A 16,848-nucleotide genomic window follows, 5' to 3' on the forward strand; every position below is an offset into this window, starting at 1 on the left:
GGTTTTCGGTCTTTTACCCCGAACTCTCAGGCCAACTTATTCAATATCATCTACACCACCTATGACAACTTACCAACGTATTTACCCCCAAAACCATTCCATAAAAAATTGTTTCTCAACATTCTTTTCTCAATGCAAATTTTCAAATCAACTTTCAAAGTTTAATAAAATCAAATGAATTGATATGCCAATTTCACAAGATGAATATGAATACTTTTATTTCGATTCATCATCCAAGGAATAACACAATTCCCTCTTCTCAAGTATCCTCAACAATTAGTCATTTCAAGACTATTTCAACATTTTGAACAATAATTTCCAAAATGAACAACAATTCTTATATTCCATGAAATTCATCATATATATAAATATAAATAAGAAATTTTCCAAACATCCATTTATTTTGACACACAAAATAAATATAACAATATCATTCATAGATTTTCAATTTCTTTTAAAAATCCCCAATTTCTAGGTTTTCTCACCAAAACTATACAATTCAAATCTTTTGAAAGAAAACTTTCCAAAATCATCTTTTCTTCAATCAACGAAGATCAAAACCCATAAGATCATTTTAAAAGAACAAGAGACAAACCCACTTTCAAAATCGCTCAGCTTCTTAAATCAACAATCAATTTTCAAAGTTATCAAAGGATGATTTCGAAAATCATCTAGATCTTGCAAATATATATATATATATATATATAACTCTAAGAAAATCTCTACCTCAAGTATTGAAAAAGAATTGAGATGAAAGCCCAAAATCAACGATGCCTAAACTGGATCTCCACCGCACAGAACGAATCCCTCGAGATGATAACCAACTTTGATGAAGAACTTAGGTCTAAATCCCAATGGATTTGGAGAAATCAAAGAAAGAAGATGACTTCTAGAGAGAGAAGCTCTAGATCTAAAATTCTGGAGATTTGAGAGAGAGAGAGAGAGAGAGAGAGAGAGAACTAAAAAAGTGAGATGAAATATCAGATTCACGAACTGATATAACATGGTCTGCTCGAGCGTTGAAAGCTCCGCTTGAGCGTCAGACATAGCCTCCCGCTCGAGCGCGGAAAGCTCCATTCCAGCGTCGAATACACTTTTCCAGTACTTTTGCAGACATGTCAAACTTCTGGAACCAAACATTCTCCGCTCGAGCGCATAAACGGCCGCTCGAGCTGACAAGCAACTTCGAATGCATTTTGCATTTTTGCTTCGGGGGCAACTCCCCGCCTGGGCGCTGCCTCGAACCCGCCAAGGGATGCTGCCCCCTGGACCCCCGCGAGCTGACCGGGCAGCTCGATCCCCGACTTACTCAGCGAAGTGGCAAAACATGAAAGAATTAACTTCTAATACAACTCTGCAAGGCACAATTCGGGTGGGATTCACATCTAAAGGTTTGGAGACATTACTTGTTCCAAACACACCGCTACAACTCGATAACCAAAATAAGGAGAATACTGGGAAACTAAGATACGTAACACTGTTCAAAACCATACCAACCCGAGCCCAAAACACCATACAAAGACAAGTCAAAACCGGGATCGCTACAATTTGGATTCAATGATCAAAGCCGTTGAACCTATCACAAGCCAATGCCAATGTTAGACAATAAAGTAAACAACATGACACAATTGCATACCTCACTAGTAAACCATGTACCTTTTCTTTCTTCTTTGTTTTCACCTATTTTGTTGTTACACTCACCTTGGCAATGACTCCAGGTGAATAACTATCTTATGTTGAAGCAACTATTTCAAACGCAGATGGCTCACAATGAGTGGAGGTCTCAATCTTCAATTTTGGCCGACCCCGTGAATTAGACTTCACTTCCGGCTCAACCAAAAATGTACAATCAGGTTTGGCTAACTCCCTCAATTTTTGTAACAAAAACCTTTTCACATCTGGATCCACCTCCTCGAATCATTTGGCAAATAATTCTAACTCAGGTGTACAAGTCCACTCTTCACTTACAGTGTGTGGGGTACTCAACATATCAAGCTTAGTCCAATATGAATAAATCGAAGTGAGGGGAATTGGCCGATTTTTCCTCATGTAATTTGCTATCTCATGTGCACATGGCAAACCATGAGTACGTCGAACAACATATTCACATGCAGTAATATCAATACCAACAGAAGATGCTCGTTTAGACTCTGCCAATATGATCTCTAATGTAGTAATTGAGACATTACCATGAAGCTCCTTAAACTGCGCAGGTTTGAAATCATGTTGCACAACTATCTTGCTTTTCTCAAATAATGATTTTATTTCACTATGTTGCAACTCAAGTAAATTGTGTATCCTTGTCCAATTCGACTCAAAATTTCCTTGACTTGATCCAAGATATCTTTTAAGTTTCGCATGTGAACTCTCAACCCTATATATGAAAATAAACTGTTATAAAAATAATGTTATAAAAAACCAAACAACTAATAAGTTTAAATGTTCGTATTTACCTAGTTGTTGTAGAATTTCCAAAGTGCATAAATGTGTCAGTCCAAGCCACCACAAATTTTGACTTGTATGTATTCAACCAAGATGAGGTTACATAATGAAGTGCATCTTGATAAATACTGAACTCACTATATAACAAAGACAGTCGTTGCATGTATACTTCTTTAGACGATGACATAACTAACATATTCCAACTCATTATAAACATTTCCCATTTATCCTTTGTTTCAAATATCTTTTTGCAATTAGCAAGCACATTTTTTCCAATATGCCATCTGCACAACAAATTTGTAGTTGCAGGAAACACCGTACATATGGCATTCATAAGGGCTAATTCTCTATCTGTGACAATAATAGAAGGAAAAGTATTTTCATCCACGACACTACGCAAAATACCAAGTGCCCATGTATAGTTATCCTCCTTTTCATACTAGAGGTATGCAAATGCAATTGAAAAGGTCATGCCTGTCGATGTCACACCTACAATCTCCAGAAGGGGCAACCGATACCGATTGGTCTTATAAGTACAATCCATTAACAATACTTTTGGAAATGCACGTAACAAATTCAAACTAGTAAGATGTGCAAAGAACAAATCAGTCACTGTCTCAGTATCTGCACAGCTCCTATGCCACTTAATGTACTTGTTCATCACTAACTAACCTAATAGTTGTTGCATTTGAGATCTCCCAGCTTTCTCAGCAACTTTATACATGTGACGTGCATTGTAAATTGTCTTCATTGTGGAAGCATTTGCATCATCACGTTGTTTCAATGTAACCAATATCTCACTCGGTCGTACCATACTCTTCAACATGTCTACCAACAAAGAGGTTTCCTAATGTGACAACCTTCCAGCATAAGAATGACCCTCAATATATTCTGCAGCAGAATGATTATGCACACCACAAACAACTATCAAGATCCAATCATTATTTGTGGCTAATTTTTTTCCCTTCAATAAAAAAGAACATTCACATTTTTTTGTACCAGTCAATCTTGCTTATTTTGTCTTAGGCCTGCTGTTTTTTCGAGTGTCCCTATAAGATCCACTCCTCTCACAAGCTAAGCTAAGTCTTGGCTTCCTACCTCGAATACCACCCCCATCTAATTTCTGCACGGCAATAACGAATCCATTTCTTCTTCCAACTTGACGTGCCCATCGAATTAACTCATCTCGACTCTTGAATATCTAAAATAAATAAATTAAACTAACCAATTATTGCACATAAAAAGGTACATTATTTGTAAAACAATCAAAGACTCACCTCATGAGTAACAAATTCATTACTATAATCCATTACAAGTTTTGAATCAACCTTACTGCCTCTAGTCGAAGCATCACCCTGAAAACAAGTGTGAATGTAATTTCAAAATTGAAAAAATGATGTTCATTTCAACAGTCCCGAAACTAATGGTCTTGTTCAGTTCAACATTGCCGAAAATAAAGATGATATTCGGTTTAACAGTACTGACTATCTGCATTAATGTTCGGAACCTACGTATTGAACGAAAGGATTATGTTCAGTACTGTATTACCGAACGCCTATGTATTGAACGAAAGGATTATGTACAGTACTATATTACCAAACATAATCCTAACAGTCAGCAAACCAGTACCTAACAGCTCGAACAAAACAAGAACAACCGAAAACGACCAAGAATGTTAATACAAGACAGATAAACTTACCAATGGAACACCGGTCTCACTAGAATTGTTGTCCTCATCCTACATTGCTCTACACAGTGAAATAAGTGATGAAGCAAAACTTTCAAGTTCAATAGCGTTGATGATTGTAACGCCCCAAATTTTCATACCCAAATGATAATACAATAATCATGGCTCTTTATAGTAAAACTTAACATAAATTCCCACACTTGCATTACATGATACAACTAGTCTCCATGCGATAATACATTCACTTGAAATCAAAGAAACATAAACAATAAATACCCTCATGGGTTTACAAGTTTCCAAGGCTTAGGCCCGGTTACACAAATTGGTTATTCAAACCCACACAAATATAGCCCTTGGCTTACAAAACAGAGTCACGCAAAATGAGAGCATTGTACTCCCAACACACACACTTCCACGCCCTTAGTTGGACAGAATCACCACATCTTTTCCTGCACAAAAATCCCATAGGATGAGCATAAAGCCCAATAGAGAATTCTTAACAAAGTATATACATTTTATACAAGTCTCAAGAGATGGATGCATATGCCATAACATGCCTTTTTGGAAATAAAACACATCTTCATCTTTTGAAAACCATCATGCTCAATGATGTCATGCGATTTCCATTGATCAAAACTTAACAATTTAATTCGAGAGGGTGGTAAATACAACTCTGGTAATCTCTAGGTACGTGTCTGCAAGTAAACTACACAAGTACTACCACTTTGTCATTTTTACTGGTACTAACCGGAAGGCTCAACACCTATCTGCGCGGGTTTTTCGGTCTTTCACCTTGGTCAGACCAACTTATCAATTTCATCTACACCACCTTTCAAGACTTACCACCGTATTTACCCCAAAATCATTTCGTAAAAACTCGTTTTCCCTACATTATTTTCTCAATGCAAGATTTTCAATTCAACGTTCAAAGCTCAACATAATCAAGTGAATTGATATGCCCATGTGATGATTAAATGCAATACAACATTTCTTCCATGTTCAATTCCTCCACACAATATTACCATTGTGTTCACAATTACCAATCCTCTTTTCAATGCGATTTCACAAGATGAATATATACTTTTATATCAAATTCATCCAAGAGATAAACATAATTACCACACTTCAAGCAATCTCAACAATTTAGTCTTTTCAAGACTATAACAACATTTTGAACAACAATTCCCGAAAGAACTTCAACAATTCTCATTTTACATGAAAACTCATCATTCATATGTATATAAATAAGTACCTTTCAAATCATCCATTTATGTATACAAACTCATCCTTTGTTTTCAAAACATTCCCAATTTCTAGGTTTTCTCTTCAAAACCCGTTTATCTTTAAATGTTTGAGAAAATCTCACCAAAAACATCTTTCTTTAATCAACATAGTTCAAAGCCCTCAATTTCTATTGAAAATGAATAAGAAAGTAAACCCACTTTCAAAATCACTCACCTTCTTGAATCAACAATCAATTTTCAAAACTAATCAAAGGATGATTTCAAAAATTATCTATATCTTGCAAAAATATATATATAACTCAAAGAAAATTCCTACCTCAAGTATTGAAGAATAATAGAGATGAAAACCCAAAATCAACGACGTCGAAACACGATCTTCACCGCATACAACGAAGCCCTCGAGGAGTTAACCAACTTTGATGAAGAACTTAGGTCTAAATCCCGAAGGATTTGAAGAAACAAAGATCTTGTGAGGTTTTTGGTAGAAAATGTAGAGAGAAAGGAGAGGAAATGTTTTTAGACAGAGAGAGGTATACAAAAATGATTCAACTTCAGCCCAAAAAGAGGAGAAAAGAGAAAACTTTTCGAATTCACCTAACCACCGCACCTCACCCCGCACCTGCCTTTTTAGCAGAATGCTACACCCTCTGCCCCAGTTTCCCACACGTACGGCTTGGCCTCCCGCACGTGCGGCCCAACACCCCGTACGTGTGGCCCTGGCCCCCAGCCCGAAATTCCCCCGGTTCAACACCCGACACATTGGACCCGACTACGCACCCTCCGAGACATGTGAAACTCAACACCGGAGTAAACAAGAACAAGAATTTTAAGAAAAAATCCCTAACACAACAAACTCAAATGATTAACAAGACTCCCAGTCCAAACTGTCACTCGAACAAGGGTAAACCCAAGGGTAACAAAGAGGAACAACGAACGCACCACAAAACCGGTCATCACAGCCTACCCACCACAGGAAATTTTGTCCTCGAAATTAGATCAAACTACCTAAACAAAGGTTTTCAAACAATCGAAACCACACGGTTTCATTTTCAAATTACAACAATAGTTCTCAACCAAATTTCACCATCCCATCATGGATTCCTCATTAACAACAACCTTCCAAATACTCATAAACATGAAGTTTTCCAAAAAGTAATAATAATCCACAACAACTTCATGCTTAAAATAACAACACACATAACAATGTGTATTTAACAATTTCAACACGTTTCTCTCAAACACTTGGGAGTATCACAACGAAAAGCAACTTAAACATTTTCAAACAAATCCAGATATTTGGAGCGGACTTCCGCCTCCCGTTCCCACGTCGCTTCCTCAACTACATGGTGTCTCCACAACACCTTTACCAACCGTAGACTCGACTTTCTTCGCGCGCCCCCCTTTTCGGAGAGGCGCGAATTGGTCTCCTATAGTTCGGACTCCTGTCACGGTTCTGAATCTAATCTCACAAAGTGCAATGTGAGACTGATAAACACCAAAGAGTCTAATCCGGCAAATCATTTTGGAAAATCAGATTTTGAATCAAATAATGCCAAAACTGGACTGCTTTGCCAGATTACAGAGTCGCTACCTAAATATTTTATTTTTGAGAAATTTAAGAAACCCTGACTCGTGCCAAAGGCCACGTGTCCGTCGTCACCAAAGTTACCTCGGCTCGGGGTATGAGAGGGGAAGGTCCAGAAAGGAGCACCCCCGCTCGCCCGATCAAAGATCGGCCCCTACTAACATGATATGTTGTTTTATAAACCTCATGTGTTCTTATCCGGATTATTAGCTAACCCTACTATGTGATGCGCACAGCATACAAGTATACACTAAAATCACAAGAATTGGAACAACTCAACTCGTGTTTGTTTTCGAAAATGGTTTGAAAATGCCACTCGCAAGTGGGCTAAAGCGCGGATTTGCCACCCTCAGGTGGGCTTAAAACATGATTTTGCCACTTCGCAAAGTGGGCTTAAAACTCACAATCGATGAATTGTTCCAATTCAAGCAACAAAGCCTTCACCCAAAGGCATTCATGCAGTTAATCACTTAAGCAAATAGCCTCATGGAAAGCATGCTAAACATGGCATCACTCACACTCATGCAAGTATGGTAAAGCGTAAAGACTTACAGTGTACTCCAACCCAAAACAAAAGCTATTTAGAAATATGCATGATCCTAACTATGCGAAGATGCCTAATGCAACACATGCAATAATGCAACTAAATAGGCTCAGCTATCTAAGATGGCATATGAATGCAACGATAACATGCTTTGACACGTATTCAAATAAGTATTGAAATACAATGCAGTTTGAATGATGCGCCAAGCTCGGTGCATGCAAGACAAATGAATGATGCAAACATGCAAGCATAAGGTATGCTAATCGAAATATGATCCCTAATCTAACCATCAAAAGCTGGTAAGTAAAAGGGAGAAAGACGTGGACTTGGAAGACATGCATGCACACTTATTACAACATTGCGCCCTCTCGAATGAGGGTCCGAACAAATAAGCTAAGCTAATCTAAGCTAAGCTAATTATATAATCCAACTAATTAACTATGCTAAGCTAATTAATACAACACAATTGAATAAATAGCTATGCTAAGCTAATTAAGATATTACAAAACAAATTGAACTAATTAATTACAACACATGTAATAATTAGAAGCAACTAGCTATTCAATCACTAAAGAAAAGATGGCCTCGCGGGCGAGGGAGATATGCATGCTCGATTGGTGTCCGCTCAGAAATCCATTGCTTTGCCGTCAATTGGCTCTGTTTGCACTCACCTTGGTTTCTAAGCATTGAACCAACCATCCAGATTGCTTCTACCTTCAAAAGGGAACATTTTGCACCAAAGCTGGACAGGTGGCTGGTCGGCCACAAAAAGTGGTTGTAGGCCACCTCAACTAGCCGGCCAGCCAGTGAAAATGGTCGGTCAGCTACTCCAAGTGGCCGGCAGGCCACTTGCTTCTCCAAACTTCTGGTTTTTCTACAACAGAGAACAACAGAGGCATAGCAATGTTTTTGCAAGGAAATGTGTGTACTGACACACTCCTCATCATTCCTTAAGCTCAAAGAAGTGTGGCATTCGGCTTTCAAGCCACTAACGAAGCATCTCAACGCATGATGGCCCAAAAACCAAGCTTGTATAAGCTTAGTGAATGCACAAACAATACACAAAGAGCCTCCGCCCCATCGTGCATGATCAATGGTGTTGGCGACCAAGAAATGTGACACGTTTCATCACTTCGAGTATGAAACGTCCCACATTTCTTGTGTTTGGATTAACGTCTGATCCAAACACATGCAATGCAACACAAATGCTTATCTTGGCATGTTGTACTTGGTTGATTCTTGTTTACACATTTTAAGTTACCGATTAATCCTTTAACCGGTTAAGTCCAATGTGAAAAGTCCTCTAATGGGATAGATGGTCTAAGCCACAAGTGTTTTGAGCATGAAAAGGGTCTCATGCTATTGGTTAGTAGAAGCCCCCAAGAAAGGGTTAAAGCCATTAGGAATGAAAACCTCAAATTCATACTCAAGCCAACAAGGGCTCAAGTTCACTTTCAAAGCAAATTGAAAAGTGAAGAAAAGAGGAATGTGGCAGACATTTCAGTGCTGAAATGGCATGCTAAAGACACTAAATCATGCAATCAACATATGCATAACATGTCAACAGCTAAAGGCATCGAAACTAGTGAAGTGTATTACACTAGAAGCATGCAATATCAAGCTCAAACATCCAAACCAGCTATGGACAGACCTAAAACATGCCAAATCAGTGGCCTAAACATGTTGAAATTAAGGCACAAAAGAGTAGAAGATCATGCGCACATGTTGGCTCGCAAGCGAGGCATAGAACACAACTATCAAAAGTGATTGAATAGCGATATATGTGAGAGTGTGACACAGGTATATGCTCTGAAATCACATGCTAAATGATGCTATACCATGCAAACATCACAAACGAAGCATGTTAGGGACCTTGGAACCCAAAGCTAGCAAAGCCACTTCCACTATAGTTATACAAAGCATGCCTTACATGACCAAGAAGGCTCAAAACAGAGCTAAAGCATGTTAAAACATGAGCAAAAACATGCTAAGATAGAGCTAACATAGGCTAGAATAGCAGGCTAACTCATGAAGCATACTAGGCTAACAAGCATGATTGCACTGCAAGTGTAAGAAGCAAGCAACAAATGACCCAACCAGCCAAAAACAGAGCTAAAGTAGGTCAAAAAAGTCACAAAAACATGCTAAGATCAAGCCATGAGATGGTAAAAAAACATGCTCAACTATTAAGCCAACTAAGCATACAAACATGATACAAGGAGAGGGGACCACCCCCTCCTATTTGGGACCTCAAAACCAACCTTCTACCACTAAAATTCCTCTGAGTTTCAATGGTAGAAAGGCCAAACAAAGGGTGCTCCAAAGGCTAAGAAAGGTGGCTTAAAAGGCTTTACAAGCCAAAGAGCCAATGGAGGAAACTACCCCCCTAACCAACAAGACTCAAACCAACATTTTAAAGCCTTAAAATCAGAGTTTTTAAGAGGTTCAAACCAGCCTCAAAATAGCATGCAAAGGTGGTCAAACACTTAATCAAAACAAAGCTTAAAAGGGACAAGTTCTTACCCTTGAAGCACAGCAACAATGCAACAACAATTCTGGACCAAAACCAAGCCCAAGACCTCAAACCAAGCTCCAAGGGACCTCAGCTCCAAAGTGAAGGTGTTTGACTAGGTGTCTTAGTGCAAATATGTGAAGAAAACTCACTTTTAAGCACAATATAGCACAATATAGAGAGAGATAGAGAATTCTAGAGAGGGTAAAATTTAGCTCCTAAATTTTCTGAACCCTCTAAAAGGGGGTGGGACTTCCCCTTATATAGAGGGTAAAGCCAAAGCTTGGCATCAATCCCTCCATACACGTGTATGGAGATGAGCCGCAGTGCTCAACAGCTGGCTCAAAAGATCTGAAAATATCTGAAAAATGAGAAAATTGGCCGTCGGCCACTTCAGGTGGCCGGCCGGCTACCTCCCCTAGTCGACCAACCACTTTAAGTGGCTGGCAAGGAAGAAAAGTGGCTGGCAAGGCCTTTCCCTCCCCCTCCCCAGGCAAGAGGCACAAGGTTTGGCCCAAAAACAAGGCCAAAACACAGTGTGTTAAGAGGCTCAAAGACAAGGCGCTCGGCCGAGACCTTCGGACACTCGATACGAGCGCAAACATGCACAGTCATCACACGCACGAGCGATGACGTCTAAGTCTTAAGGTGAGTCAAAAATGGGGTGTCTACAGTTGCCCCTCTTTGACAGAACTCGAAAGTCATAAAATGACGGGAGTGAATGTCAAAGCCCAAAGACGACCCATTTTTGACAAGGCCGAAGACTTAGACAAACAGACACGATAACAAAGTAGATGCGCCCGTAGGCAGGGGCAAAAGGCAACTAACATGCACGATGCCGAACATAACTTATGATCATGCAATGAGGGCTGTAATGAAACATCTAGATGCAAATGTTGTGCAAAGAAATGCTACAGCAAACTCGTACATAAACAAGTAAACACGAACCAAATCACATCTCATGCAGAAAGGATGTAAGAAAATTATACAATCTTAACTGCGCCTCATGCAGGAAAGCCAAAGAAACACAACCGTCGGGCGCACCCGAGACAACAAACAAGATCCCAACGCTTGGCACACATGTGGAGAGAAGTGATACGAACCTCAGGACACATCCTAAAGGTTCCGGGCGATAGAGAGAAGCGATAACAAATGAAACACATTCAACCTATTATGCAATCGAAACAAAAAGTGGTATAAGCATCGGAGTCTGTCCAGATGCATTTACCGAAGCATCCTAACACGCCACATGCGAAAGGGAAAAGGGAGCGGTGCACACACAGAAGGGTGGTATAAACATCAGAACATGTTCCGATGTTTCTAACCAAGACAAAGCGTTATAAGCGTTGAAACTCGTTCCAAACGCTTCTAACTGGAAAGGTGGTAAAACCATCAGGCACACAACCCAGTGCTTCTAACCAACAAGATGGCATAAACATCGGGTGTACCCGAGTGTTTCTAACTGAGGGAGTATAGACATCGGGCACACGACCCAATGTTCCTAACTCAAACAAGGTAGCATAGACATCGGGCACACGACCCAATGTTTCTAACCAACAGGATGGTATAAGTGTCGGACACACAGTCCAAACACTTCTAACCAAAGGGGTGATATAGACATCGGGCATGCGACCCAATGTTTCTAACCAACAGGATGGTATAAGCGTCGGACACACGGTCTAAACGCTCTTAACCAAAGAGAGGTGTAAGCATCGGACACACGTCCCAAACGCTTCTAACCAAAGCAGAGAGGTATAAGCGTCGGGCACACGCCCCAAACGCTTCTAACCAAAGCAAGGTGGTATAAGCGTCGGGCACACGCCCCAAACGCTTCTAACCAAAACAAGAAGTAGTGTAAACACTGGGCGTACCCGAATGTTTCTAACCAAAACAAGGTGAGTGGTGTAAACACCGGGCATACCCGAATATTTCTAACCAAAGCAAGGTGTTCAAAGGACAGGAATAATCTTACCCGGAATCCCCTTGAATGAACTGTACATACAATATCGTCTGGTTGCACTGGCTTCGAATGAACCGTACATACAATATCGTGCCTGCACAAGAAAGAAACTTTGACAAGCACAGTACAATAGGAATGCATGTTCTATGCATGACGAATAACCATGATACAATACTTAGCGAGGCATGTTTCATGCACATCATGCGAGGAACGAAATAGAAGCACATCTTGTGCAACAAAACATGGAGCATGTTCTACGCAACACCGAATGCATGCACAATGCGACAGGTACAAGATAAGAGCATACGCAATGCAATACAACATGACATGCATATTCTATGCAGTATAAAAACATGGGAAATGCAATACAATGCATCATGCGTATTCTATGCTCAATGTCAATGCATATACAATACAACATCGATAGCATATGTAATGCAAAACACTGAATAAAGAACTGCGTGTCCGAGAAAGACAGATGTAGTTACAACCTCCGAGTTACCTCTCGGAGGAGTCACAATGTATTTCAAAAGGATACACCCCGTTCATGTCGGCCAACGACGAGTCACACATCAAAGACATGAGTTGAAATTTCCGCAGAAAAACTTTGAGCTGAAAAGTGGACTTCTCTTACACTTTCTCAAGAACCAAGGACTCAAAAGAGACTAAAAACACATAGGGGGTACTGGGCACCTACCGCCCACCCTGGAAGCTTGACGGCCACTTGCCAAAGCTGTCGGCCACTTAACTGACCGGTCGGCCAGTTTAGGAAATTTGGGGTAGCTTTGTCTTTTTGCATGAAGGACTTTAAAAAACACAACTCCAAATCACTTTTTCTCACACCCACAATGCCGAAATCCTTCCACCCTTGTCTCTAGACCCTTTTTCTTCTCAGATCTGTGCTCCATTCTCACTTTCCAACATCCTTTGCGAAGTTGATTCGCGAAAACCTTTTGATTCTCTTTGTTTTGAATCGATCAAAAGTTGTTTTTGGAGCTTCTTTCTCCATTTTCACCATTTGAGGTTTGTTTCCTTCAACTTTGTCTTGAGTTTGGCGCCCTTTTCCCGGGCTTTGACTTTTTTTGCCTTTTTAACTTCCCGAGAGTTGACTTTTGTTGACTTTTTGGCACTTTTGCCCATTTTGCTGATTTTCACCTACTTTTCACCTTTTTTCTAGATGGTAGACGATGTTCCACACGGCGAGAATTCTCCGAGGATGGAGGAGGAGCCCGAGCGCCTTTCGCTGCTGCCCCGAGTTCAGCCGTTCGATCCAGCGACGTACCATCCTAAGACGCATGTGCTACCACTTAGCACAGTCCGCCATTTCACTGGATTTGCACGGCGCGCGCCCGCAGATTTTCTACTACGGGAGCCTGAGTCTCACCTGTCCCACGACGCCCCCGAGGTACACACTGCATCCTTATATTTTCGGCAATGTACTTTACATTTCTTGCATAGCTCGCACTTTTGCGCTATGTTTTCATCTGCTCATTCTGAACACATATACATACTGTACTTCTGCTTACTCTGAACACATTCACACACAGCATTCTTGCTTATTCTAAACACATTCACACACTATACTTCTGCTCGTCCACACAGGTTGACTCCCGTTTCACCCGTGGATACGGGTCTATCGCGACAAGGGAGTGGTACTTGGAGCTCCCTGACGATGTCCAGCAAATTATTGACGAGGTGGGGTTTGGCCTATTCTGCACAGGCTCTCGCGTCTCTTTGCGAGTAGGACCGTCTTAGGCGCATTAGTAGAGAGATGATGGGACATCACCAACTCCTTCCATTTCTCTACCACGGGGGATATGACCATGACCCCGTACGACTTCGTCATGCTAACGGGCCTTGAGGTGGGAGGCTAGCCGATCCCATATGATTCTGACATGGGCGAGTCGGAGGCTGCTTGGAGCTATCTGTTGGGAGCACACCCACCTATTTTTTGATCATCGAACTTAGTCCGGTACACCTGGCTCTCTTACAGGTAATGTTTCCCACCCTTCTCATATGTGTATTTCTCACATCACTTAGCCCTCAGGCTCTGTTTTTCTCTCAAAACCCTTTCTCATTTGTTCTCTCCACGTACATCTCTCTATTCTTTAATCGCTCTTATTTTTCATCCCTTCCCAGATATGGCTGATGGATAAATTGAAAGTAGTGGACTCATGCCCTGCATATTTAGCACGCGGCTATTTCTTTCACCCACGGCTAGTTGATGCCCCGAATGAAGCATGGTGGTGCGAATGGATGTGCACTCAATCTGCTGTTGACATCATTTGGCGTTGCCCCTAGTTTGATCTGCCTGAGATGAGCTACAGCATGTCCCGGCAGCCTGGCATTCAGCTGATAGGCCTGACACACTGTGTCTTCTACTTTCCATTTCGGTTCCGGCGTCAGTTCGGACACGACCAAACTTGCCCAGAAAAGGGAGTGGAATACCTGACTTCATATCCGATCAAAGGCTCACATCTAGCTTTGTATTCCACTGCATGGAGGACAAGAGAACTTCTGGCCCCTGCTCCCACTTTCAGTTGTGCCCTTTCTGGCAAATGCATAGCTTGGCTTGAAGATGAGGCACAAACTGGGCCTACTTCAGCATCCGAAGCTCCCACAAGCTCTGGGAGGGTGCGCAGGAACACCTGACTATGCCCCAAGTTTATTGCTTTAATCTATACTTTCAAGTTTTCTTTTGAATGTAATAAAAAGCAACTTCAATTTGTATCAAGAGTCAGAGAACTCCGTGTTGAAATCAATGAAATTGAAGGTTGTGGGTACTGAAAATTTTTCGTTGGTCCATGAATGGTCTAAGTTGTACAAAGATTAATTTGAACAAAATCAACTTTTATTAAAACTTTTCAAAACCATTTTCGATATAGATCACAACTGGACACACCCGAGATCTATCGCTGAGATGTACAACCCCAAATCCAACCCCTTGTCTGAATAGCACTAGGATGTAGCTCACAACCGAGCTCTTGAATGCAGAAAAGACAAAGATGACCAAAGCAATCACATGGACATAGTTGATTTGGAAGTGTTTATGGCTGGACTTCAGAATGAAGTTGCCTACGTATCCCGAAGATGGGAATCAAGCCTTACGTAGTTCGGTTAGGGTTCACTCGAATTATAACACTCTCATTTTGCGCTCTAACTTTTGCCAAGGCTGCCCTTTCTGGGTTTTTAACCTTACGAGCTCAGTTTTTCTTATTTCAAATTTTTTGTGCTCTAACTTTTGCCTAGGTCGCCCTTTCGGGTTTTCGGCCTAGCGAGCCACTCAAGGATAGTATTTCTTCAACTTGTCCATGTTGATAGGCTGGGAGAACTCGAGGCCATCTAAATCCATAAGAATGACAGCTCCACCCGACCAAATAGATTTGATGATGTAAGGGCCAATCCAATTGGGTCTGAACTTGCCCCTAGGGTCGTGGATGGGAGCTCGGTTGTCTTTGAGCACCAAATCCCCTTCTTTCAAATTCCTAGACTTAACTTTCTTGTTGAAAGCTCTGGCAATTTGCATTGATAACCTTGAATGTGGTACAGTGCTTTCAGCCTTCTTTCATCGAACAGCATAAGTTCCTCAATCCTACTCTGCTGCCAATCTGCTTCCACTATTTGGCACTCAGCCATCACCCGCAGCGATGGAACCTCAACTTCGATCGGAAGAACAGCCTCTATCCCATAAACCAGAGAATACGGAGTTGCCCTAGTAGAAATGCGGAACGATGTCCTATAACCCCAAAGAGCAAACGGCAGCTTATCTGGCCAGTCCCTATAGGTTTCCACCATATTTTATAAAATGTGCTTGATATTCTTGTTGGTGGCCTCAACTGCTCTGTTGGTTTGCGGACAATATGTAGATGACTTATGAAAAGCCACGTTGTATTTCTCCAACAAGTCTATCACTTCCTTCTTGAAGTGAGAACCATTGTCCGAGATGATCTCATTTGGGACCCCATAGCGACAGATGATGTTGTTCCTGATGAACTTGGCTACATGTGATGCTTTTAGCACTGCGTAGGATTGGGCCTCAACCCACTTTGTAAAGTAGTCTATCGCTATCAGGATGTACTCATACCCATTCGACCCCTTCGGAGTAACTGCCCCAATAACATCAATCCCCTAGACTGAAAACGGCCATGGCGAAGTCATATTCTACAGCTTCGTCGGCAGGATATTCATGCGATTTGCATGGATCTAGCATTTGTGGCATCGGCGAACAAAACTGATACAATCCTCCTCCATGGTTGACCAGTAGTAACCCTGTTTGAGAATCTTCCAAGCTAGCATCACTCTGCTCATGTGAGATCCGTACTCTCCTCCGTGGATGGCCTCCATCAGGTGCTTCGACTCTTCAACATCGACACATAGTTTATGCATTCCCAGATGGCCCTGTTTGTACAATTTACCCCCACAGATGATAAACTGAGCAACCATTTGCCGTATCACCCTCTTGAATTTGGTATTTGCCCCTGGTGGATAAGCCTCATTTTCTAAGAAGTTCCAGATGTCAAAGTACTAGGGGTTCTGATCTTTTGTTTCATCTATGGCGACAATCAGTTTGTAGTCCGGCAAATACCTTTGTTCAATGATAATTGGACGCATCCAAACTCCCAAAGGGATGTCTATCATAGAAGATAGAGTTGATAAAGCGTCTGCAAACCTGTTGCTCTCCCTTAACAGATGGGTGAAGGTTAACTTCTCAAACCTGGGAATTAGAACGTCCAGAGTTTGGTGATAGCTTTTCATTCTTTCTTTCTTAACCTTCCAGTCTCCTTTCCCTTGAGACACAACCAGGTTTGAGTCCCCAATGACGTCTAACCGTTTTGCCCCTAGTTCCAGGGCAGCTTCCAAGCCAGCGATACATG

General features: G+C 41.2%; 1 protein-coding gene across 1 annotated transcript; it reads right to left on the reverse strand.

The window, feature by feature from the left end:
• Positions 1-1,561: 1,561 nt before the first annotated feature.
• LOC145802616 (uncharacterized) lies at positions 1,562-3,256 on the reverse strand. The gene is made up of 4 exons (XM_082895375.1): positions 3,115-3,256; positions 2,454-2,793; positions 1,969-2,374; positions 1,562-1,576 (listed from the first exon to the last, which is right to left on the reverse strand). Exons 1-4 carry the CDS (start codon positions 3,254-3,256, stop codon positions 1,562-1,564), a joined length of 903 nt encoding a protein of 300 aa, XP_082751501.1.
• Positions 3,257-16,848: the final 13,592 nt, after the last annotated feature.

The sequence above is a fragment of the Camellia sinensis genome, chromosome 11, assembly GCF_055761805.1.
Source record: "Camellia sinensis isolate YWXY chromosome 11, ASM5576180v1, whole genome shotgun sequence".
NCBI classification, from domain to species: domain Eukaryota; kingdom Viridiplantae; phylum Streptophyta; class Magnoliopsida; order Ericales; family Theaceae; genus Camellia; species Camellia sinensis.

Excerpts from the sequence above, each read along its gene's own strand:
- LOC145802616 (XM_082895375.1), bottom strand. The coding sequence starts at position 3,256 with ATGGTACGACCGAGTGAGATATTGGTTACATTGAAACAACGTGATGAT. Across the intron at positions 2,794-3,114 it reads TCAAATGCAACAACTATTAG|ATAGAGAATTAGCCCTTATG; the intron begins GTTAGTTAGTGA and ends TTATTGTCACAG. Across the intron at positions 2,375-2,453 it reads GGAAATTCTACAACAACTAG|GGTTGAGAGTTCACATGCGA; the intron begins GTAAATACGAAC and ends TTTCATATATAG.